Consider the following 24983-nt stretch of genomic DNA (forward strand, 5'->3'; position numbering starts at 1 on the left):
TGAAGCTTTTCATCTTGCACTCATCAGGACACATTTGTAAGAATACCAACTCTAAAGGAACAACAATTTATACTGCATACTTATATAATATAATTTGTTGTTCCCTTTAGAATTGGCATTCTTGTGAATCTATCTTGATGAATTCAAGACAAAAAGCTTCAACAGCAGGTCTCTCCAGCAATGCTCTACTTATTTTCTATGACACACTGGTATAACTGGAGGGGGTGCAGAGGAGATTCACCAGGATGTTGCTTGGGATGAAACATTTAAGTTATGAAGAGAGGTTGGATAGACTTGTGTTGTTTTCGTTGGAGCAGAGAAGACTGAGGGATGACCTGATCGAGGTGTACAAGATTATGAGGGGCGTGGATAGGGAGCAGCAGTTCCCCTTAGTTGAAGGGTCAGTCACAAGGGGGCATAAGTTCAAGATGAGGGGCAGGAGGTTTGGCGGGGCGGGGGGGGAATGTGAGGAAAAACTTTTTTACCCAGAGGGTGGTGACGGTCTGGAATGCGCTGCCTGGGAGGGTGGTGGAGGCGGGTTGCCTCACATCCTTTTAAAAAGTACCTGGATGAGTACTTGGTACGTCATAATATTCAAGGCTATGTGGCAAGTGCTGGTAAATGGGATTAGGTAGGTCAGGTGTTTCTTGTGTGTTGGTGCAGACTCAATGGGCCGAAGGGCCTCTTCTGCACTGCGATTCTGTGATATCAGAAGCTGCTTATTTACTGTTTGTTGTTTAATTTTCTTAGGAAAATGGGTGGAAAGAAGCAGCAAATGAGTCAGGATTCCAAGCTAAGGTAAAATGCACCTTTTGACCTGTTTAGTCCAATTTAATGGGAAAATTTGAGCTGTACTAATTTGAAAATACTCTTTTTTTTGTAAAAAAAAAACAGTGGAGCATGATTTTTGCATCCTTCAAAGCTTTGCAAAGATAACTAACTAATTTCATAAATAGAATTTAAATGTCAATTTTTCAGCAGTGAGGAAATTGCACCAAGCTCAAATTTGGCTACATTGAACTTTTCATATTGTTGAGTGGAATTTAAGAGAACTGTTCTAGTGTGGCTTCTCTGGAAGAAATTAGACTTCTGATTTAGGATGGACAATTTAGTGCCTTTTGAAATAAGCAATTTCTATCACCTCTTCCTAAACGGAGCCCAATATCCACCTGGATCTTGATCAGACTTCCAAATAAGGATTTTTGAGCTATTTTTGACCAAAAGAAGAAAAAGATGTCCCATTTGCAGTAAACCAATTGACTGAGCCAAATTTACAGTAAGTATTGAGAAGAGAAAAATGTTTCCTGTCATTAAGGCGTGGTCTTTATTACTGACCTCTACAACCCATCTCTTTTTACCATCTGACTTGGTACAGTTAGTATTTCTGAACCTTGCATTGAGGTTAGTACTAATTTGGTAAAATAGTTTCTAGTAAGACATTCTATCACCTACTAGTGTGTTTTGATATTTTCCCCAATTGATTTTTTTTAGTTAATTGTGAATTATCTTTTCAGCACAGCAGTTTTTATTAAGACTTTTCTCTTTTTTTACTTTCAGTTTTGACTGTGGTAATGCCCTGAGTTGAGCTCATTCATTGAGAGTTTAATCCAAGATACGAGCTCATAAAGTCAGCTGATAGTTTTGTACTGCACAAAAGTTATGCACTTCTCGAGGTGCGTTTTTTTTTCAATAGATGAGGCATTAAGTAAAGGCTGTGCCTGACCTGTTTCGGTGGGCATAAGTGATCTTATGACATTAGTCAAAAAGAAGTAGGGGAAGTAGATCTCCCAAAGCTCTGACCAACTAAAAACTAAAACATAGCAAGTAATTGTTCCATTACTATTTGCAAAACCTTGCTGTGCTGGCATATTTCTCTGCCTCATAAGCAATGTATCTTCTAATACTTGTTTGTAGTGTGCAGGCCCTCAAATTTTTTTGCTCAACTTTTAAAGGGGTCAACTTGCGTGCAGCCTGCATGGGAACATTGTGTTACTGCATGGCCGTACAGCTTTAAGGGAATATTGGTTGTTGATAAGGGTGACTTCAGAGTAATTCGCAGTGTTCTTTGAGCTTGTGAAAGGTCTACGCTAATACAAGTTGTCCTTTTGATGCAATGGCAAACATTCAACTCCATTCACCATCATGGTTTTAAAATTGTAAGTATTAATTCTAATAGAACTGCCTGCACATCATTATTCAGACAATGGCAGGATGTTAAGCTGCAACAAATTGCTTGCAGTAGCTATTCTTCATCCTGGGACTTGAATTGCAAAACTCTTCAGGTTTTCTCTTTTTTAAGGAATTCATTGCTGGACAAAGGCCCTATAAAGTAAATATTCCTGCTACAAGGATGTCCATTAATATACTTTAGATATGTCTGTCACTTTCAACTTTGACAAAAGGCTAGGATGCAGTGACCCTTCCATCAGAATATGATGGTATGAGTTATTAGCTGTTCAAATAAAATTCTAGCAGTAGCTTGTATTTGCATTGTAGTGCCCTACTTGGCAAGCCTGCTATTATACTTTTCACTGCATCGAATAAAGAATTTTTTCACCATAAATAAAATTTGGAGATTTATTTCAAGGCTACTTTCTAATTTTGCTACTATTTTCCTTAGTATATCATCGTCTCTGGTTACTTAAATGATTTTACTTTTCATGAGCACTTCAATCACAAAAGAGAAGCAGAAAATGACTAAGTAGAAAGCAAAAATGTTATTTGATTCTGAAAATACTTCTTTATGAGTAGAAATCACTTGTTAGTAATGCTAGAACGTGTTAATGTGCCTGACAATCCCAAAGATGTTTTCTTTTTAATAAGTTTTTAAAATCTATCTACTTGATGCTTGGTATGAGCTCCACCATCCTGATTTCTGAAAGGTTAATGAGGTAAACCTACTACATTGTTCTGTCGAAGGGTCATGAGGACTCGAAACGTCAACTCTTTTCTTCTCCGCCGATGCTGCCGGACCTGCTGAGTTTTTCCAGGTAATTCTGTTTTTGTTTTGGATTTCCAGCATCTGCAGTTTTTTGTTTTTATTTTACTACTACATTGTTGACTGGAACTGTATCTGTTTTAGAGCATTAAATATAAGTGTAAAGTGCACATGAGTACCATCTTAGTTGAGTATATTTGTTTGCCTCTGCTTTTATATTTGTTTGGTCTCACCTCAACTAACTGGGGAAATCCACTGATTTCTTCTCCATAGATAGCAAATAATTCATTAAAACTGTCCTTCCTTTAATTCTTGCCAGTCTGTATGCAAATTAAATATTTAGAGCCCAGAATTGACCATTGTCCTGTTGAAGGTGATGCAGGTTTGTTGCACTGAATTACAGGAAATTGTGGATCACCAAAAATGGAAAAATCTTTGTGATAATCATCAGAATTTTCTATCTAAAAGTTTTTGTTTATTGTCAGAATTATCTTGAGGCTTGTATTGAGACAACCTGGCTGTAACAAACCCTATTTACTTATCCACCCCCTCTCTGCCCTAAAGAATAATCAATTGTTAATCATCACTAGACAAGTGATTAATCAACTCTTATTTCAACATGACTTCTCAGACAGCATTGTGTGCAGCACAGCTCATCAAATGAGGTTAGCTTGTTATCTTCTAATTAAAAGAACAGATACACCCCATATCCCATTAGTACAGACCTTCAGCCACATTCACTCACCTCTGCAGCTGAGCCAAGTGAGGCACAGATATGCATTCTGAAGCTTAAGTAATGTCTTCCAGCAACTGTCATTCAAAGTCTGAGTTTCAGGCATTTAAAAATGTGACCCCAATATACCGAAGGGCAATGTGTCTGCCACCTTCATAGCTTAAGGAATGCTGAGAGCGTAGCCTACTTGCAATTGTGTTCTTTTCTGCCATAAGTGCCCCTTGCAGCTTGGTTTTAAAACTTTAGTTTGCAATCGATGTATGCTTGGCAAATGATGTGATATATTTGCTTAACTTTGTGTTGGGCTCTGGTCTTTGCTATTTGTTGTCAAGAATAAGTATTTCCCCTAGGTTCAAAACACTGCTTCAGTCAAAGCTGGTATCCACAAGGACTTAACAATGTCATTTTAAATCTAGTATATAGCTTTAAAAATCTGCTGAGCATTGCATACCTGTAGTGATATTTTGGGCACTCCTATTTGTATTCTATTTGTTAGATTATGTTTTTGGAATTGAGTGGAGTGCACTTCATCATCTGGAAAACAAAACTCCATAATTCTTTCAGAGTTGGGTGAGGCTGGAAATCCATTCCTTTTGATGCCATTCAGCATGTTGAAGATCATAAATTGAATGAGTGGTCCCATCTTTTGAGAGAAGTTTTTTTTAAGATACTCCTCTGCCCTTGACTTTGTAGCTGGGTTAAACATCTCTTTTAAAAAAAAAATCCAAGATTTAGCTAATTACTCCCAAGCTTCTAGTTTCATAACGTTGAAGCCTTTTCAAAGTTGAAACCAATGTTAATGGATTTTCCTGAGCATTGATATTCCGTTGATGTAACTACATGTTTCTCAAGAATAGAATGGTTTATTCTTGATTAAAGTTGGTCTCAAAAGCATCTGTGCTGGAACAACCTGAAGAATCATTGCAGCCCCAATCGTTCCTATGAGCCTTCTTCCTGCTAAGCCTTAAATATGCTTGCATATGCTTGTCTGACTTCCTCTTTCCTATATCCCCATTATCCTCCACTCAAATCTGATTCTGAAAACTACAGGTCCTTTACCCTTCTTCCCCCTCCCTCTGCAGTTATTTTTTTTAAACAATTTTCAAGCTTTTGATACCCCAGCTTGTCACGCCTTGAAATTTCTTATTTGTATTTCAATTCAATCTGTTTTACTCTATCCATCTTATTCTCCTGTCCTGTGGACCTTGGTTTCCCAATATATAGCATATCCTTTTAAAAGGAATGCAGCAGAGAAATATACTGGATTTCTCAGCATATCTAAGAGCTTAATGTGCCTAGTGATATGTTTAACATGCATAAGAACTAATTTTCACTGGTAGAAAATTGAATTGCTAAAATGCCATAGTTATAGGATGCTGAGAGATGGTGTGGGGGGAGGTGGTAGAGAATGATTTGTTCTGAAATGATGTGATCCTTGAGCTACTAATTATGCCCATGAAGCAGAACACTTGGATTGCTTTAATTGGTATCTATCTGGTGGTGTATTTGTGTTGGCAGCTCTCCAGCACCTTGCCAGAGTAGCTCATGTTTCATATATGAGCTTGGAGAGTTAAGTATTAGCAGGCTATTTGACTGGATCATTACAGTCAGGCCTGATGTTGTCACCATGTGTCATGCACATTCCAAAAGTATTGTACTGAATGGTGATCAGGAACAGCAATCCTGATTCCTACCATGACACCCGAGTACTTTGTCAGTAAAACAGTAAAATTACTTTGAAATTTAAAATGACTGTTATAGTTTAGTTTCTATTGTCATAACATTAGACTAATTTAAAATATTGCTATTTTTGTAGTTCTTAAATAGTTAAAGATCATTTTTTAAAAAAAACTTGATTACAATTGTCAAATGGCTATTACATTGGGGCACCCAAACTGTTGCACCAGTTCTCATTATACAAATATTGCTGCTCCTTTCCACCACTCAGCATGGCTCCAGGTGTTTGTCTCATCATCTTTTCTTCCCTCCTTTCCCTACTTCTTGACACCTCAATGTTTATAGCCACTATCTCCTGCTTTTGCTTCAAGTGATTTAAATGTGGTGCATGCTATTCACCGTGTGGGGGGCTTTCAATGGCTTGGCAGTATTAGAAGGTAGAGATCAGTACTGGGGGCAACGTTTTGAGTGATATGGGGGAGGTGTACATAACTTCAAGTGGATGTGGAATGGCTAGGCCTATCTTGCACATGCTCCCATTAGTGGTCTGTTGCCCATGGATTCCATGTAGCTCATCATGTAAATCTTTTGAAACCCATGCTGCATAATCTAAGTTGTGTTGAGCTGCTAAAAGTCTCCTAAACACATAACATGTTTGAGCAATGCCAATATCAAATCTTTGTTTGCAAAAGCAGTGATTTTTAAAAATTCTCTTTATTTTGTGTCTCTCTTTAAATTAATCCATGAGAATAATCAGCTTTCCCTTTGAAAGTGCAATAGCTTTTGCAGTTTCAGCTATTCCGCTGAACTAGTCCTCATGACCCTTCAACAGAACTGATCTTTCTTTACAAGGAGAGGGAAATATAAGCTGGTTTAAGGTGGGGGGGTGGTGTTAGGATAGGAGCAGATCATCAAAAGATGTCACGAACAAAAGAACACATAGGTGTTGAAAACAAAAACAGAATTACCTGGAAAAACTCAGCAGGTCTGGCAGCATCGGCGGAGAAGAAAAGAGTTGACGTTTCGAGTCCTCATGGCCCTTCGACAGAACTTGCATTCGAGTCCAAGAAAGAGTTGAAATATAAGCTGGTTTAAGGTGTGTGTGTGGGGGGGGGTGGAGAGATAGAGAGACAAAGAGGTGGGGGGGGGGGGGTTGTAGGGACAAACAAGCAGTGATAGAAGCAGATCATCAAAAGATGTCAATGACAATAGTACAATAGAACACATAGGTGTTAAAATTAAAGTTGGTGATATTATCTAAATGAATGTGCTAATTAAGAATGGATGGTAGGGCACTCAAGGTATAGCTCTAGTGGGGTTTTTTTATTTTTTTTTTATACAATGGAAATAGGTGGGAAAAGGAAAATCTTTATAATTTATTGGAAAAAAAAAAGGGAAGGGGGAAACAGAAAAGGGGTGGGGATGTGGGAGGGAGCTTACGACCTAAAGTTGTTGAATTCAATATTCAGTCCGGAAGGCTGTAAAGTCCCTAGTCGGAAGATGAGGTGTTGTTCCTCCAGTTTGCGTTGGGCTTCACTGGAACAATGCAACAGGCCAAGGACAGATATGTGGGCAAGAGAGCAGGGTGGAGTGTTGAAATGGCAAGCGACAGGGAGGTTTGGGTCATTCTTGCGGACAGACCGCAGGTGTTCTGCAAAGCAGTCGCCCAGTTTACGTTTGGTCTCTCCAATGTAGAGGAGACCACATTGGTAGCAACGAATGCAGTAGACTAAGTTGGGGGAAATGCAAGTGAAATGCTGCTTCACTTGAAAGGAGTGTTTGGGCCCTTGGACGGTGAGGAGAGAGGAAGTGAAGGGGCAGGTGTTGCATCTTTTGCGTGGGCATGGGGTGGTGCCGTAGGAGGGGGTTGAGGAGTAGGGGGTGATGGAGGAGTGGACCAGGGTGTCCCGGAGGGAGCGATCCCTACGGAATGCCGATAAGGGGGGTGAAGGGAAGATGTGTTTGGTGGTGGCATCATGCTGGAGTTGGTGGAAATGGCGGAGGATGATCCTTTGAATGCGGAGGCTGGTGGGGTGATAAGTGAGGACAAGGGGGACCCTATCATGTTTCTGGGAGGGAGGAGAAGGCGTGAGGGCGGATGCGCGGGAGATGGGCCGGACACTGTTGAGGGCCCTGTCAACGACTGTGGGTGGAAAACCTCGGTTAAGGAAGAAGGAGGACATGTCAGAGGAACTGTTTTTTGAAGGTGGCATCATCGGAACAGATGCGACGGAGGCGAAGGAACTGAGAGAATGGGATGGAGTCCTTACAGGAAGCGAGGTGTGAGGAGCTGTAGTCGAGATAGCTGTGGGAGTCGGTGGGTTTGTAATGGATATTGGTGGACAGTCTATCACCAGAGATTGAGACAGAGAGGTCAAGGAAGGGAAAGGAAGTGTCAGAGATGGACCACGTGAAAATGATGGAGGGGTGGAGATTGGAAGCAAAATTAATAAATTTTTCCAAGTCCTGACGAGAGCATGAAGCGGCACCGAAGTAATCATCGATGTACCGGAGAAAGAGTTGTGGAAGGGGGCCGGAATAGGACTGGAACAAGGAATGTTCCACATACCCCATAAAGAGACAGGCATAGCTGGGGCCCATGTGGGTACCCATAGCCACACCTTTTATTTGGAGGAAGTGAGAGGAGTTGAAGGAGAAATTGTTCAGTGTGAGAATAAGTTCAGCCAGGCGGAGGAGAGTAGTGGTGGATGGGGATTGTTCGGACCTCTGTTCGAGGAAGAAGCTAAGGGCCCTCAGACCATCCTGGTGGGGGATGGAGGTGTAGAGGGATTGGACGTCCATGGTGAAGAGGAAGCGGTTGGGGCCAGGGAACTGGAAATTGTTGATGTGACGTAAGGTGTCAGAGGAATCATGGATGTAGGTGTTGAAGTTGGTGATATTATCTAAACGAATGTGCTAATTAAGAATGGATGGTAGGGCACTCCAGGTATAGCTCTAGTGGGGGTGGGGGAGCATAAAAGATTTAAAAATAATGGAAATAGGTGGGAAAAGAAAAATCTATATAAATCATTGGAGAAAAAAAACAAAAGGAAAGGGGAAGAAACAGAAAGGGGGTGGGGATGGAGGTGGGAGCTTAAGACCTAAAGTTGTTGAATTCAATATTCAGTCCGGAAGGCTGTAAAGTGCCTAGTCGGAAGATGAGGTGCTGTTCCTCCAGTTTGTGTTGGGCTTCACTGGAACAATGCAGCAGGCCAAGGACAGACATGTGGACAAGAGAGCAGGGTACAGTGTTAAAACGGCAAGCAACAGGGAGGTTTGGGTCATTCTTGTGGACAGACCGCAGGTGTTCTGTAAAGCGGTCGCCCAGTTTACGTTTGGTGTCTCCAATGTAGAGGAGACCACATTGGGAGCAACGAATACAGTAGACTAAGTTGGGGGAAATGCCAGTGAAATGCTGCTTCACTTGAAAGGAGTGTTTGGGCCCTTGGACGGTGAGGAGAGAGGAAGTGAAGGGGCAGGTGTTGCATCTTTTGCGTGGGCATGGGGAGGTGCCATAGTTGGGGGTTGAAGAGTAGGGGGTGATGGAGGAGCGGACTAGGGTGTCCCGGAGGGAATGATCCCTACGGAATGCCGACGGGGGGGTGAAGGGAAGATGTGTTTGGTGGTGGCATCATGCTGGAGTTGGTGGAAATGGCGGAGGATGATCCTTTGAATGCGGAGGCTGGTGGGGTGATAAGTGAGGACAAGGGGGACCCTATCATGTTTCTGGGAGGGAGGAGAAGGCGTGAGGGCGGATGCGTGGGAGATTGGCCGGACATGGTTGAGGGCCCTGTCAACGACCGTGGGTGGAAAACCTCGGTTAAGGAAGACGGAGGACGTGTCAGAGGAACTGTTTTTGAAGGTGGCATCATCGGAACAGATGCGACGGAGGCGAAGGAACTGAGAGAATGGGATGGAGTCCTTACAGGAAGCGGGGTGTGAGGAGCTGTAGTTGAGGTAGCTGTGGGAGTCGGTAGGCTTGTAGTGGATATTGGTGGACAGTCTATCACCAGAGATTGAGACAGAGAGGTCAAGGAAGGGAAGGGACGTGTCAGAGATGGACCATGTGAAAATGATGGAGGGGTGGAGATTGGAAGCAAAATTAATAAATTTTTCCAAGTCCCGACGAGAGCATGAAGCAGCACCGAATTAATCATCGATGTATTGGAGAAAGAGTTGTGGAAGGGGGCCGGAGTAGGACTGGAACAAGGAATGTTCCACATACCCCATAAAGAGACAGGCATAGCTGGGGCCCATGTGCGTACCCATAGCCACACCTTTTATTTGGAGGAAGTGAGAGGAGTTGAAGGAGAAATTGTTCAATGTGAGAACAAGTTCAGCCAGGCGGAGGAAAGTAGTGATGGATGGGGATTGTTCGGACCTCTGTTCAAGGAAGAAGCTAAGCGCCCTCAGACCATCCTGGTGGGGGATGGAGGTGTAGAGGAATTGGACGTCCATGGTGAAGAGGAAGTGGTTGGGGCCAGTGAACTGGAAATTGTTGATGTGACATAAGGTGTCAGAGGAATCACGGATGTAGGTGGGAAGGGACTGGACAAAGGGAGAGAGAAGGGAGTCGAGATAACGAGAAATGAGTTCTGTGGGGCAGGAGCAAGCTGACACGATTGGTCTACCAGGACAGTTCTGTTTGTGGATTTTGGGTAGGAGGTAGAAGCGGGCCATCCGAGGTTGGGCGACTATCAGGTTGGAAGCTGTGGGAGGAAGATCTCCAGAGGAGATGAGGTCAGTGACAGTCCTGGAAACAATGGCCTGATGTTCAGTGGTGGGGTCATGGTTCAGGGAGAGGTAGGAGGAAGTGTCTGCGTCAACTTGCACGATGCCACCATTGAACACATCTTCCCTGCTCACCCCCCCCCCCCCCTCCCCGCCCCACGTCGGCATTCCGTAGGGATCGTTCCCTCCGGGACACCCTAGTCCACTCCTCCATCACCCCCTACTCCTCAACCCCCAACTATGGCACCTCCCCATGCCTACGCAAAAGATGTAACACCTGCCCCTTGACTTCCTCTCTCTCCTCACCGTCCAAGGGTCCAAACACTCCTTTCAAGTGAAGCAGCATTTCACTTGCATTTCCCCCAACTTAGTCTATTGTATTCATTACTCCCAATGCGGTCTCCTCTACATTGGAGATACCAAATGTAAATTGGGTGACCGCTTTACAGAACACCTGCGGTCTGTCCGCAAGAATGACCCAAACCTCCCTGTCGCTTGCCATTTTAACACTGTACCCTGCTCTCTTGCCCACATGTCTGTCCTTGGCCTGCTGCATTGTTCCAGTGAAGCCCAACGCAAACTTGAGGGACAGCACCTCATCTTCCGACTAGGCACTTTACAGCCTTCCGGACTGAATATTGAATTCAACAACTTTAGGTCTTAAGCTCCCACCTCCATCCCCACCCCCTTTCTGTTTCTTCCCCTTTCCTTTTGTTTTTTTTCTCCAATAATTTATATAGATTTTTTTTTTCCCACCTATTTCCATTATTTTTAGATTTTTTATGACCCCCCACCCCCACTAGAGCTATACCTGGAGTGCCCTACCATCAATTCTTAATTAGCACATTCGTTTAGATAATATCACCAACTTCAACACCTCTGTGTTCTTTTGTTCTTTTGTGTGTGACATCTTTTGATGATCTGCTCCTATCCTAACACCGCGCCCCCCCCCCAACCACACACACACACACACGCACACTTTAAACCAGCTTATTTTTCCCCCTCCTTGTAAAGAAAGATCAGTCCTGTTGAAGGGTCATCAGGCCTCGAAACGTCAACTCTTTTCTTCTCCGCCGATGCTGCCAGACCTGCTGAGTTTGTCCAGGTAATTCTGTTTTTGGTTTGGATTTCCAGCATCCGCAGTTTTTTGTTTTTACCACTTAACTAGTGTTCAGTCAAAACTTGGGTGAAAATTATATCACAGACAGTAAATGGTCTAGTTGGCAATCTGGAATTTGAATTGTTTCTAGTGTTAAATGTGGATCTGTAGCAAATTTCTATTCTTGTCAATGCCCACAGAGACACTTAATGTGGCAATTTGAGTTATTTAATCATACTTTTATATCGAGTAACTCTTCAATTTTATCAAAGACATTCCATGGCCATTGTGCTTGCACTTCCATGCCTGTCTAAATAATATAGTCCCTCTGAGACTACTGTACCAATGTAGCCTTATAACTTTGCTGAAGAGAGGTGAGAAGCTCAGCATTCTGAGCTGTCATTATATTATCCAGTTTGAAAATTAATTTGAACTGAATTTAGGAGCAAACCATTTCCTTGCTGCGCAATCACTGAATGAAGAAGAAATGCTTTCAAACATTATCTAACTATTTTTAAACAGGCAGATTCCAGGTTAAAAGCCCTCAATGCAACATTCAGAGTCAAGAATCCAGACAAGTAAGTTTTCCTTTCCATTGTCACATTGTTTTAAATTTTTGTAGTAGTATTTTTCACCTCCAAAGGGAGCTGCTGGCACCTTTGTCTATTCTGCAGCATTTTGTCCTTGAACACTGGTTCAAGTTGAGGTTACTTTTTTGTACTAGTGGCAAATTGATGTGCCAGCTACAAATATAGCTAGTATAGTCGATAGATTGCAAGGAGAAGCTCATTTATGTAAAGTGGTTAGCTTTTGTGATATCTATTGGCTTCACTTTTTTGTGACCTGTTAACATGGCCTTAAGGGAAGGATTGAGCACTTGCAATTTCTATTCTAAACTTAATATGTGCAAGATGGAATAATGTAAACAAAAAAGATAGATTTTGAATATATCTTGGTGACAACCTCAACACACAAACTCCCACCACGAAGTGGTTGTGAAGGTGTTAAACTGTTGACAAGATCATATGATCTGCTATGGTCTTCAAACTATAGAAATGTAGATTAATGTACTAAGAAGGAGCAATCCAGTTAGTCACACGCTTTCCACATATCCCTGAATTTTTTTTCCTCTTTAGTATTTATCTAACTCTCTCTTTTTTGAAAGTTATTTTTCAATTTGTATTTGCCACCCTATTACTGTGCATTCCAAATCCTAACCACTCATTGTGTAAAACAAAAACATTTCTTTCGATGTCCCCTCTTGTTCTTCTGCCAATCACCCTAAATTCTTTGCATGCTAGTTACTGACCCGGTAGCCATTGGAAGCATTTTCTTTAAACGTTTCCTGATTTTAAGCACCGATCGAAGCTCTCCTGGAAGTCTTTTCTATGTATTGATCACTTTTTGTGTAAACTGTGGTTTGATGGGTAGAACTCTTGCCTCTGAGTCAGAAGGTTTTTGATTTGAGCCCTCCTCTCTAGAATCTTGAGCACATTATCCAGGCTGACACTCCAATGTCGTGCTGAGGGATTGCTATGCTGTCTATTGGATGAGCAACTTAAATAGACATCTCTGCCCTCTCGGGTGGAAGATCCCGTGGCTGTTTTTTTTTTTGAAGAGCAGGGAAATTCTTCTGTATCCAGGCCAGTGTTTGGCCCTTAACCAATATCCATGAAATAGATTATTAGGCCATTATTTCATTGTGCACAGCAAGCTCTCGAAAATACCAAATTAGTTGCTTTGTTTCCTATACTGTATTACAGCTGCGTCTACACCAGAAGTAGATAGAATGGTTACATTACAGAAGGAGGCCATTTGGCTTCTTGTATCTGCCTGCTCGCTGCAAGAGCAACTCAATTAGTCCCAGTCCCCTACCTTTTCTTTGCAGCCCTTCAACTCTTCAGTTCAGATAATTATCCAATTCCCTTGTGAAAGTTGCGATTGAACCTGCCTCTACCACACACCCACGCAATGCATTCTAAGCCATAACCACTTGCTACTTTTTTTTTAAGGAAATCCTCATGTTGCCTCTGGTTCTTTTGCTAACCGCTCAAATCAATGTCCTTTAATTCTCAGTCCTTCCATTAAGGGGAACTGTTCCTTCCTATCTTGTCCAGACCGCTCATGATTTTGAAAGCTTTTATCAACTCTCTTCTGAACCTTCTCTCCCGTAAGGAGAATAGTCTCAGCTTCTATTTATCCATGTAACTGAAGAGTCATTCTCGTTCCTGTAATCTTTTTCTGCACCCTTTCCAATGCCTTCACATCCTCCCTAAAAGTCCGCTGCTCAGAATTGGCATGATACTCCAGTTGAGGCCATGCCAGTGTCTTGAGTCGGTTCACCAAAATTTCCTTGTTTTTATACTCTGCTGCTGTTATTTATAAAACCCTGGATTCCATTAGCCTTATTAACCACTTTCTCAATCTGCCCTGTCACCTTCAATGCTATTGACTGTGGAGAGCTTGGGATGTTTTAGGGAAATGAAAGGCACTAGTAATGCAAATCTTTTTTTTGTGTAATTAAAAAAGATATTTACCATTTGTTAGTTTTAATTTTTGCCTTCACTTACAATCCTTATTAACTGTAAATATTCTGGGTTTATTGTTTTCATTCCATTAACTATATTGCACTTCTAGGGTCAACTTCCTTGGGGGTTACCATTTTCCAGAAACTTAGCTAGACCAACCATGTAAATGCTGTGGCTGCAAGAGCAGGTCAGAGGCTGTGAATTCTGCAGCAAGTAGTTCATCACCTGACTACATAAAGCCTGCCCACCATCTACACGCTGCAAGCCAGGAGTATGTTGGAATAGTCTTCACTTCCCTGAATTAATGTAGTTTCAATAATACTCGAAACTTGACACCATCCAAGGCAGGCAGCCTGCTTGATTGACACTCCATCCACCACCTTGAACGTTTGCTCTCTTCACTGCCAGCATGCAATGGCAGTAGTGTGCACAATCTACAAAATGCACTGTAGCATCTGTCCATGGCTCCTCTAACAGCAGTTACAAACCTGTTATCTCTACCACCTGGAAGGACAAGGGTGGCAGATGCATGGGCACACCACCTGCAAGTTCCCTTCCAACCCACACACCATTCCTGGAACTATAGTGCAATTCCTTCATCATTGCTGAGTCAAAATCTTGGAACTCCCTCCCTAGCAGCATTGTGTGTGTACCTACACATAAATGGATTGCAGCAGTTCAAAAAGGCAACTCGCTATCACATTCTCAAGGCCAATTAAGGATTGGCAATAAATGCTGGCCTTATCAGCTGTGCCCATGCCGCAAGAATGAATGTAAAGAAAATTCTGAACTTGGACAATTTTGATCAGTGGTCTGACCAGAAGCCTACACCATTTCATTCTAACTCCCTCTGATTTGTATTCTACCATTGTAACTGTATGTTTCAACATTTTCCTGGTTGTGTTGATTACTGCTCTGCATTAGTTGGACATCTTGGGGATAAAGTCTACAAAGGTTTCACTTTCCGCTTCATCCTTAGTAATTACAACACCATTTGTGGAATGCATCTAAGTCTCTTGTGTGAAGTAATTTACATTTTATTTGCATTAAATTTAAGCTATCATTGTTCTGTTCACTTTATTTTATTCCAACTCAAGAAAATGCTTTAAAATTGGTGCTCTTCCCCACCACTTTCCTGTGCAAGACTCTGCATAAGGTTTTACTATCTCCAGCAAGTTATTGTTATTGCTGGTACCCTGTTCAAGTTTTAAGTGCTATAGACTTGCTGAAAGTATAATTGAAGCCATATGATGATTTGCCTATAAGTTAGCTATTAAAAGAACTAGAGCAATCTAGAGTTTGATCTATTTCTTTAGTTGTGCAGGCATTATATTTAATCTCTTAGAAAGTTGAACAAGTTTTAAGAGGTGCTCGTTTGTCATAGGAATTGTCCTCAATGTTTTTTTAAAAAAACATGTAATAGAAAACTTGGCCCTTTTGTGGAACAGTTTATTGCTGTTAAATTATGAAATGCAAATAAATCGAACAGTCTAATCTTTAGATTAAAATTACAAGTGAAGTACTATTCATCTGTTCACAGGAGATTTATGGAGCTGAAACATTATGGAGATGAACTGCAGTCCATCATATCACACCTACTGCGAGTCAGAGCAGTATGTAATTCCAAGTTGATACCTTTTGCCAGAGTGGTCATTCTTCATGTATGAGCTTGGATATTTAAATGTTGGCTGGCTATTTGACTCGTTCATTCTTCCAGGCCTGATGCTGTAGCCATGTGTCGTGTATCGTATGTCATACACTATTTTTTCCTTTTTCCAAGAGTATTGTACTGAATAGCGATCAAGAGCAGCGATCCTGGTTCCCACCCCACAATTAGCAATTTTTCAGTTATTGCATAACACAACTTGGAATTGGAGCAACTTCCTAGTGCCTGTAGCAGACCAGGGTCTAGGGCATTAACTTAATGAATTGCAACCAGCCTTTATTTTTAGAGTCTGCTTTAAAATATGAAATTATACCAAGATTTTTGCCCCAACCTTGCAGGTGTTTTTGAGTTGTTGGTCATGTGTGTGTAATGATTCACTTTAGTAGCTCTTAAATTTCCAAAATGCTTACTGTAATTGCAGAGAGTGGCAGACCGCTTGTATGGTGTATACAAAGTGCATGGAAATTATGGAAGGGTTTTCAGGTAAGCTGTAGGCATTATATTTACCACTTGGTTCATTTATAAAAGATGTATGATATTTCATGAGTTATAACATTAAAGAGAAGTGATATGGTTGTATGAAATATGTCATGCTGGGTTTCCATAATTCTGATGTGTAAACATACATGGGGTTATTTTTAAATAAATCCTTTTATCAAGGGCCCAAGGATATAAAGTTTTAGTGAAAGGTCTTGCTGCTTTTGAATGGTATAGTTTGAGTTATTTTTGGGAGAATTTGGGGGTTGACGTGCCGTTTTTTTTTTTAGAACAACTATGTCAAATGGACTGTAATACAAGTACTTTCTCTTTGAATAGTGAATGGAGTGCAATCGAAAAGGAAATGGGGGATGGACTGCAGAGTGCTGGTCACCACATGGATGTGTATGTATCTTCATAAACAATCCAAAATGATGCATTTTTCTTGATATATCACATTATGTCACAAAGATTTAAGCAATCTGTTCAAGTGAATTTGAAACTTTTTGGGGGCAGTTGGGAAGCAAAATATTGCTTTCCTCTTTTAAACATATCAAATTTTTTTTTAAAAGGCAGGAATTAAAGTAGCTAAATATAAACCTCAAGGGAGTTTCCAGTTTTATAATTGTAGGAACATTTTGGCATTGTTCCCATTTCCCTTTTGAAACCTATGCCAAAAATCATGCAATAACAAAAAGGCTGCTGTACTGCACACTTGATGATTTCCATTTGCTTCACAAAACAACACTATCGAGGGCTTCAGATTGTTTGTTTGTAACTGGAAAAATTGGCCTCACAGGACTACTGATGCCTTGCAAACCATCATCAGACTGAAGCAATTGTAGAGCTGCACACATTGATTTGATGAACTGAAGAGTTATGGTTATAAACATTTCAGAAAAGTTTCCAACAAAATACAAGAATATTCTATAACAATTGTTGAGCTCTGAAATAACTGTGCAAAAAATTTTTATGCCAGTTACTCTTTTAACTTGAAGTGGGCTACATTTTAATGCCATTTGTGGCAAAGTAAAAACCTGTTATTAAATAATCTAGCAAAATCATAACAGTAGTGTCTTATTGCATTTCAAGTTCAAACATTTTCATTTTTTTAAGATATGCAGCATCTATTGATGACATTCTAGAAGAGGAGGAGCACTACGCTGATCAGCTAAAGGAATATCTCTTCTTTGCAGAAGCTCTTCGGTGTGTATTGTGTACTTGTTTGAATCCAAAGCAATGTGAGGAAATAGAATAATTCATTTGGAGCTTACTCCTACATGCACAGAACATTCAGTGATATTATAATTGTGTTCTGATAGAATTTGCTTTTGCCCAAACTTATGGTTTGCTCAGACTCAAGGTTTCCTTGTTATCCATACAATCCTCCAACCTTCACCATTTACTGTCTCACGATGCTATGCACAACTAATTGACCATTTAAGATACTCAAGTTACTTTTAATGACTAACTAAAGTTGTTGCAATAAAACACTGGGAGACATTAATTTTTAAAACTAATGTAATGTTTGATCCAAAACTAACCAAGATCAATTCTTAACATCATTAAATGATATGAATGTTACAGCAGTTCCTTGAAGGACAGTTAAATTGGCAATCAGCCAGATAAGCTGCACATATGCAATATTCTGGCCCTCTCTAACTGAATTGCCCTATACATAAGCAAATACTTAACTTGGGTGTGGGCCTTGAACACTTCTTTACTATAACTAATATGGTGTGAGGCACATGTCTGGCAAGAAATGTGCACACGCCTGCCATCAACCAAATTGGGACAATTTGGCACACTTTCACCTGTAAACCAGGGGCAATGTCTCAGATTCTCAGCTCGGTGTCTTTTTAATGTATTGTAGAAATGGATTTCACTCAGTGCACAACTTTTTTGAGGAACTGACAAAACCATTGTTTTTTTTTTATATATATTTCTTCATGCATCAAATCGTAATTACTTCTAACTGCATGAGGAAAGCAAATGATAAGAACTTCAAAATTAAAGAAGTTGCATTTTGAAATGAGTAAGAGCTGTTTTATGTTCTCTGTTCTGAAAGCTATATCTAAAGTAGAACTTTTGACAAAAATAGATGGGATTATCTGACTAAATTTTATGCCCAATTTGCATACCTTCATGTTTCCACATGCATAGGTATTTTTTTTTTTGTAAAAGCTTCAATGACAGTGCTCGAGCAAATAGCTCCTAGTGTTCCTCTGAATCCTGATGTACAGATAACAAATGTGGTGAAAATGCAATGTATAAATTATGGTTTAAAACTACTGTTATAGGGTTATCTGGCCTAGAAAGACTAAAGTAAAATTGTGTGTAATTGTAGTGGATGGTTTGAAGCTTGGAAAAGAAAATGTGCAAGTGGGAAGAGGATTCTTGCATTAGGATAGGAACATTTAAGAATGGAAACAAACTGAACAGCTGAAATCTGGTACAAAGCCAGATTAGCAGTTGTACAAACTTTTTCTAAAAATTAAAATTCATGTCAACAGTTGGAAAGTCTGACTACCTGTCTCGAATTCTGTTTGGGCATTATTCTGCATGTGAACTATTTGGCACATGTTAATCGGACAATTCAAGTTCAAATGTTTCCATTATTAAATTCCAACTAAAATATAAATATGGGTGTTATCCCAATGTAAATCTAGAGAGCTTTTTACGGACGTAGTTGAATCATGGAAACTGCTTAAATTAAATTAGGATGACAATGAAATGCTACACTATTGGTATTTTTATTCTTTTTTAATTTTAGGTCTGTATGTAGAAAGCATGAACTGCAGCAGTATGATTTGGAGATGGCTGCTTTGGATCTAACATCAAAGAAACAACAAAGGGAGGAGCTAGCTACTGGGGTGCGACTATTTCTTTTTTTATTCTGCCTCCACTCCATTAATAGTCAGTGTGCTACGCTACCAGGTTCAGTGTGGATGATTGGTTCTCATGGCCCTCAGCTTTTCAATGTACATTTCCAGGAGATGTGCAGGATTTATTTTTAATTATTGGTAGTGTTCTTGCATGATGAGCAAAGTCACTAGCTTACCGCTTCCATGAGAAAACAAAATTACAATTGTAAGTGGCTTCCCAGAATTTTGAATTATGCTGACCCCTAATTCTTGAACATCATCTCCTTGAGTTGGATGTTCGTCCTGGTTTTCTTTTTCCTTTTTCTGGGTTTTATTGGCTGTGGTCAGAGACCTTTTATGAATAATCACATATTACTACTCTAATATATTGCTTTTGTAATTGCACTGAAATTTGAACTACTAATACTCCAGCACAATGAGCATGTTTTCCTCCCACCAAGACTTCATCTTGTGTAAGATAAAAGTTAATGTGAACCTTTTTGTTTTCCAGTTAAATGATAGGGGAGTACAAATTTTGCAATTCTAACACGTACGAAAATGTGTGGCAAGAAGTGTGTATACAAGTTGGCCAGCCATGTACGAATTTCTCTAAACTGGATTTAACTTTATATAATGCAACTTAAAGTGCATATAGAAACTAAGTACCATTTAATCTAGGCAAAGTAATACAATTAAGGCATTATATGAAACAATTAGAAAGACAAGTTGGGCATAATATAGCCTTTCTTAAGCATTTTTGATAAATTGGTCTCCGATCAATTGGGGAAATCAGACTTTTAATGCTTCTCTTGTATTAATCTTGCAAACAGTGATCTTGGCCCATGTAGGGAATGGCTCATTCTGATTTGGAATTTAGTTTTGAAATGGGATTCTACAGGTGCATTGCACTAAGAAAAAGCTCTTCAATTTCAATTTACTTGTTATGAGTCAAAAGGAAAAAGATACCCTTTACTTGATTTTTTTTTTCACTTATTTTGTGCTATGCCCTTAATTAAGAGGTTTGTCTCCATTATTCCTGTTTTTGCTCTTGGACTTTTTTTGAATGCACCAGTTTATACGAACAACATGATTTGAAATACAATGGCCCAAATATCCTGATCATCAGAGGGTGCGCCTACCACTGACTGAGATTTAATCTGTCCACTTTCTTTTTCTATACCATAGCAGTTGCACCTTCTGGTGCCAACTGCAGCAGGGATGCAGTGATGAACAGTTAGGAGGCCAAGTGATGAGTGTAATTCCAGTGAAGCCACGTCCTCATTTTTTTTCCCCATGAACTGAAGACCCATCTCTTCAGTTTATCTGTCTTGCACGGTTTAAGTGGAATTGTTTACCCCCTGCCCCGCCCCCTCAACCCTTTACTGTTTAGCCTTCTCTCACTGACAGTGCTCACCTCCTCCCTCATCCCTCAAAAAAAAATGTTCAGCCTCCATCACCCCACAGTGCTCAAACCCTTCCCTCACCACTTCAAAATGCTCAAGCTTCCTCCCTCTTTCCCCCACACTGACGATGCTTACCCCAATCCTTCATCACTGCACTCTCCAACAATGGTGACTCTCCTGACATTGCCAGACAAAAATTGCTAACGGTCATCTTCGTCTTTTACGCTGTAGTTTGTGAAAGATGTTGATGTACCTCTTGTCACTACTGCAACAACCTGCAGCTTTTACTCGCTTGGAACATTCTTTTTGGTTGTCGTTGGCAGTTGGGTTTTATAGTTATCAGATCGGTCTCATTGGAAGATGTTACACAGAGGGATGCCACCTGATGCACTCTTAAGTATTTAAAAACTTGATTTACAAAACAACAATTGAAGCCTGGATTTCACATTGAGTATGTCATGGAGATTTTAATCCTATGTTGGGACATTGAAGGGAAATATGCGGGTGGTGGGGGGTGTGGTTGGGGAGTGTTTGTCTTAACTGACACAACTCTCCAGCCTCTTCATTTAGTCTTCAGTGTTAAAGCATTGAACTTTGCATACTACTTTCCTTTATCTCTTAGTTGATCCTCTTAAGAGGGAGGGACGTCCATGTAAATCACCATATATTCCCATTTTATTCAGAGCAAATGTGTTTGCAGTCAAGTGGTGCAGTTTAAATTTGGAATCCAAGTGTGCTCCTCTGCAAGGAACAATTGACTTCCATTCTTCATTTACATTGCGCAATTAGCCATTGAAACAGCCTGCAGCTTGGTTACCTTTCTGTGGAAATGCCCTACCTATCACGGAATCCCACAGTGCAGAAGAGGCCCTTCGGCCCATCGAGTCTGCACCGGCACTATATATAGCTAATGTCAGGTCTGAGCTGCTTGCAAAGCTTCTTTAACGTTTGCATATTATTTTTCTCTCCTGTAGCGGTATACTAAGTAAGCCAAGTGATTGTTACCAATGATAATGTCTGGATTCAATCAATACAAGAATCCTTTATTATCTGCTACATCTGAATGATCAAACCAATTTTTATTTTCTAATCTTTATAGACGGTGCGAACGTTTTCCCTAAAAGGTATGACCAGCAAACTTTTTGGGCAGGAGACACCGGAACAAAGAGAAGCTAAGCTAAATATGTTGGAGGACCAAATTGCTGATGGAGAGGAGCTCGTGAAGGCCAAAAATCTTGAGTGCGAGTAAGGCCAGCAACAGAACTTGTATATTCTAACGCTAAGCAAACCATATGTAGACAGAAAGATTTGTAACATTGACTTGTGCAGACTATGTTATTTAATTTTGGATCTCATCCTTATGTAGAAGAGCCACCAGGCTAAATAGATGTTATTTTAGAAGGAGGAGCTTTAATGCACAATATTTGTCATTTCCGGTCATATCATGAAAGGTTTTTGAAAACTTTCTCCAGCCAGGAGATCTTAAAGGAGATGAATGAGAGTGTTGTTTCTGTTGGAACTATTTCCCTTTCTAGATTTCTTTTCTTGCACTTAAGACTACCTAAAGAACTGCTTGGGTATCGTAGACTTAGCATTTAGTAGCCAGTGAATAGAATCCATGACACTGAGTATTTTGAAGTGAATTTTTAAAAAAAACATTTGTAAATTGCACAAAAGCTGCATTTGCTTAGCTGTAGTGGTCAAATTTTACTCCATTGTTGAGTGGTTTGGGAACAGGCTGTTTTGTATTTGCCAATAGGGAAAATTCAGTTTATTAATAGCCCACCAATGAGTGTCAACATGATAAACGTTGAACAAACACAGTATCATGTAATCAAACAAAATCGTTCCACATTTGGGAGCATTCTTTCTTTTGTTTAGGACTGCAAAATTATCTATCCCTCAAAATTGACCAGGAGATTTAATTTCAATCTTTATCCATGCAGTCGAACACATACCCCTTTCTGCCCTGTTGGTAACCTGTTTGTCAGGAATTAGTCTTTTAATATCTTTATCTTCAGAGCTTTTCTTATACACTTAAGCTATGGACTTAAGTGTAGTGTTAGGCATCTTGATGGTGCCATATCTGTCAAATGACATGAATTCAAACCTCACTGAGGCTAATAAAATTCCGAAGGGAATGCAGGAACAGAGACCTGGAGCAGAAATTTCTCCCCATTGGTGGGGGCGGGGGTGGATGCGAACCTGAATGTGCTGCCATTTTACATGGGCGGGCCAATTAAGGCCCGCCCAGCGTGATGCACACCCGGAAGCGCTTTGTGCTCCCTGTGCGAGTGGGGGGTGGGTGGGTGGGTGGTGGTATTCCCTGAGCTAGGGAATGCGCGCAGAAATCTCTGAGGCACAGCAGTACCTCAGGGAGATTACTTTCACTTATGAAACATTGAAGAAAGGTTAAAAAAACTTAAGGACATGTCCCCTCATGCGAAACTGTCACTTGAGCTGTGACATGTCCATTAATTTTTTCAAAATTTTTTATTTAATTAATAAATCCTTATGAAACCTCATCCTGCCTGTGGATGAGGTTTCATGAAAAATGTGAAGGCCGTCTGGGCTCTTCGCCTGCCTGCCAACTTTAAGGTTGGATGGGCAGCATTCTTAACTTTAATTTCTTTATTAATGGCCTTAATAGGTCTTTGACAGTTCGGCGGGCGCGATGCATGCCCGACATCACCGCCTTTCATTTTACACATTGGTGAGCGGGCCCTGCCCTCATTCGCCGACCTGAAAATTCTTTCCCTGGAGATGTGTGCGAATCATTGAAGGTGGCAGGGCAAATTGGACAAGTGGTTTAAAAAGGCACAGGGATCCTGGGCTTCACAAATCAAGCTGTATTATACAAAAGCGAGGAAGTTATGTTGAACCTTTTAAAACACTGGTTTGGCCTCAACTAGAGTGTTGTGTCCAATTCCGGGCGCCACACTTTAGCAAAGATGTGAAGGCATTGGAGAGGATGCAGAAAAGATCTGTGAATGGTTCCATAGACTTCTGTTAGGAGGATGGAACGGAGAACCTGGGTGGTGTTCTCCCTTGGAGGAGAGAAGTTTGACTGGAGATTTGAGGGAGGTGTTCAAAATCATTAGAGGTGTGGACAGAGTAAATAGAGAGAAACTGTTCCCTTTGGCAGATGAGTTGAGAACCTGAGGGGGACAGATTTAAGGTGATATGGGAGAAGGGTTTTTTTTATATAATGTGTGGCCTCGGTCTGGAAGCTGAGGCAGATTTAATTGTGGCTTTAAAAAGGGAATTAGATAAGCAGCTGAAGATAATGGAGGTTTTGGGGAAAGGTTGAGGGAGTGGGACTAGCTGAATTGCTTTAGCAGAGCTGGGACAGATGCAACAGGGTGCTGTAAACATTCTGATTCCAAGTCTGCTTCCTGGATAATGTCTGTACCACAATTAACACTTTTTTTTATTCATGTCTGTGTAACACTGACTCCATTCTTAAGTAAATTTGAGGGATTTGGTAATGTCATAAATGTAAGCTAGCCTTCCGTGGATTTGTGTGGAGTCAGAATCTGGATCTTGCAATGTTGCACGTCTATCTGAATTGCCACAATTAAACAATCTTTGAGGGTTTCTGGATGTGGTAGTGACTATTTCGCAGAATTGCTACTCTTAACTAAGATGCCTACACTTGAGGGCCAGTAAAATTTACCTCTTCTTTGTGAAAGACTTTTCTTATGGCAACTCTTTTGTGGAAACATACTCTCCTAGCCTTAATTTAACTCTCCTTCCTGTCGTTATGATGAAGTAGAATTCTTAAGGCCTAAATCCTTGTCACATGCAGCTGTGGATTTAAATATAGCGAATGTATCATCCACTTAGTGGAAATATGCAAGGGTAGGAGGTCAGGTGTCATTACATCGAAGACCCGTTTCTCATGAAACCCAACAAGGATGTTTGAGAGAGCTGGGCCTAAAGGGGATCCCATGGCAACACCATCTATTGGGGCATACATGGTTGCTGATGGTCCAGATAACTACAAGACAAAAAGTTTCGACATGTCTCTCTTTTTCCAGCAATACTCTCGACATTTGGTCGTACAAAACTTTTTTATATTTGTAAACATTTCTATTGGAGGTGATCATGGAAGCTTTCCATTTAACTGAGGTATTTAAGCTTGACAGCTGCATCAGGTATCTGAGTTTTTTTGCACTTCTGACTTTCCTGGTAAACGCTAATCAAACTGGAACTTTTAAAATCTACATTTCGCAGTAAATTAAAGTTTTGATATGATATCTACTTTTAGAGATTTCATAAAGGATGCCTGGGCAGACATTGAGCGCTTTAAGGAACAGAAGAACAATGACTTGAAAGAGGCCCTTATCAGTTATGCAGTGATGCAGATAAGCATGTGCAAAAAGGTGGGTTGGCTCTTAATGCAATCACTTATTTTCTTAAACTATCATAGAATGACTGCATGACACAATTTAAGCCTCAAACATTATCTAGAATTAGCATTGTAAAGGCATCATTGATCATCTGAATATTTAGATATTTGCAAGTATTTTGCAAGTAAAATTATAATTATAATGTTCTGCTTTGAGGCTATACTCAAAATTGAAACTTGACTTGTTAGTTATAAATTTCAAACTGATGCAAATGCATTCAGTTGAATCAAGCTGCACTTGTTTTTGCAATTTTCAAATCCAGCACAGGACATTTCTATGGTGGCTCAGTTGAATTTAGAAGTCTATAACTTTTGTCTCCAGGGCAAAAGACAACTAACTTTGGAGATATAACAAAGCCACAAAAAAATTACATCACTACATTTGCATTTCAGAGTGATTATTATTCTTGTTTTGATTGGCCCATAACTTCTTAGCCCCAGAAGCTCCCAGGTAAG

General features: G+C 40.5%; 1 protein-coding gene across 2 annotated transcripts in view; it reads left to right on the forward strand.

Moving 5' to 3' along the window:
* Positions 1-24983, forward strand: part of snx4 (sorting nexin 4) — a 50686-nt gene that overhangs the window by 19943 nt on the left and 5760 nt on the right. Inside the window, exons 5-13 of one of the 2 annotated variants that reach the window (XM_041201459.1) lie at positions 751-798; positions 11701-11756; positions 15247-15319; positions 15794-15855; positions 16189-16254; positions 16966-17055; positions 18623-18722; positions 21216-21361; positions 24387-24501. In XM_041201459.1, coding sequence (XP_041057393.1) covers positions 751-798; positions 11701-11756; positions 15247-15319; positions 15794-15855; positions 16189-16254; positions 16966-17055; positions 18623-18722; positions 21216-21361; positions 24387-24501 — 756 coding nt within the window. The remainder of the gene's footprint in view (positions 1-750; positions 799-11700; positions 11757-15246; positions 15320-15793; positions 15856-16188; positions 16255-16965; positions 17056-18622; positions 18723-21215; positions 21362-24386; positions 24502-24983) is intronic. The other variant, XM_041201460.1, reaches the window with a different exon arrangement.

The sequence above is a fragment of the Carcharodon carcharias genome, chromosome 12 (genome assembly GCF_017639515.1).
Source record: "Carcharodon carcharias isolate sCarCar2 chromosome 12, sCarCar2.pri, whole genome shotgun sequence".
In the NCBI taxonomy this organism is placed as follows: Eukaryota; Metazoa; Chordata; class Chondrichthyes; order Lamniformes; family Lamnidae; genus Carcharodon; species Carcharodon carcharias.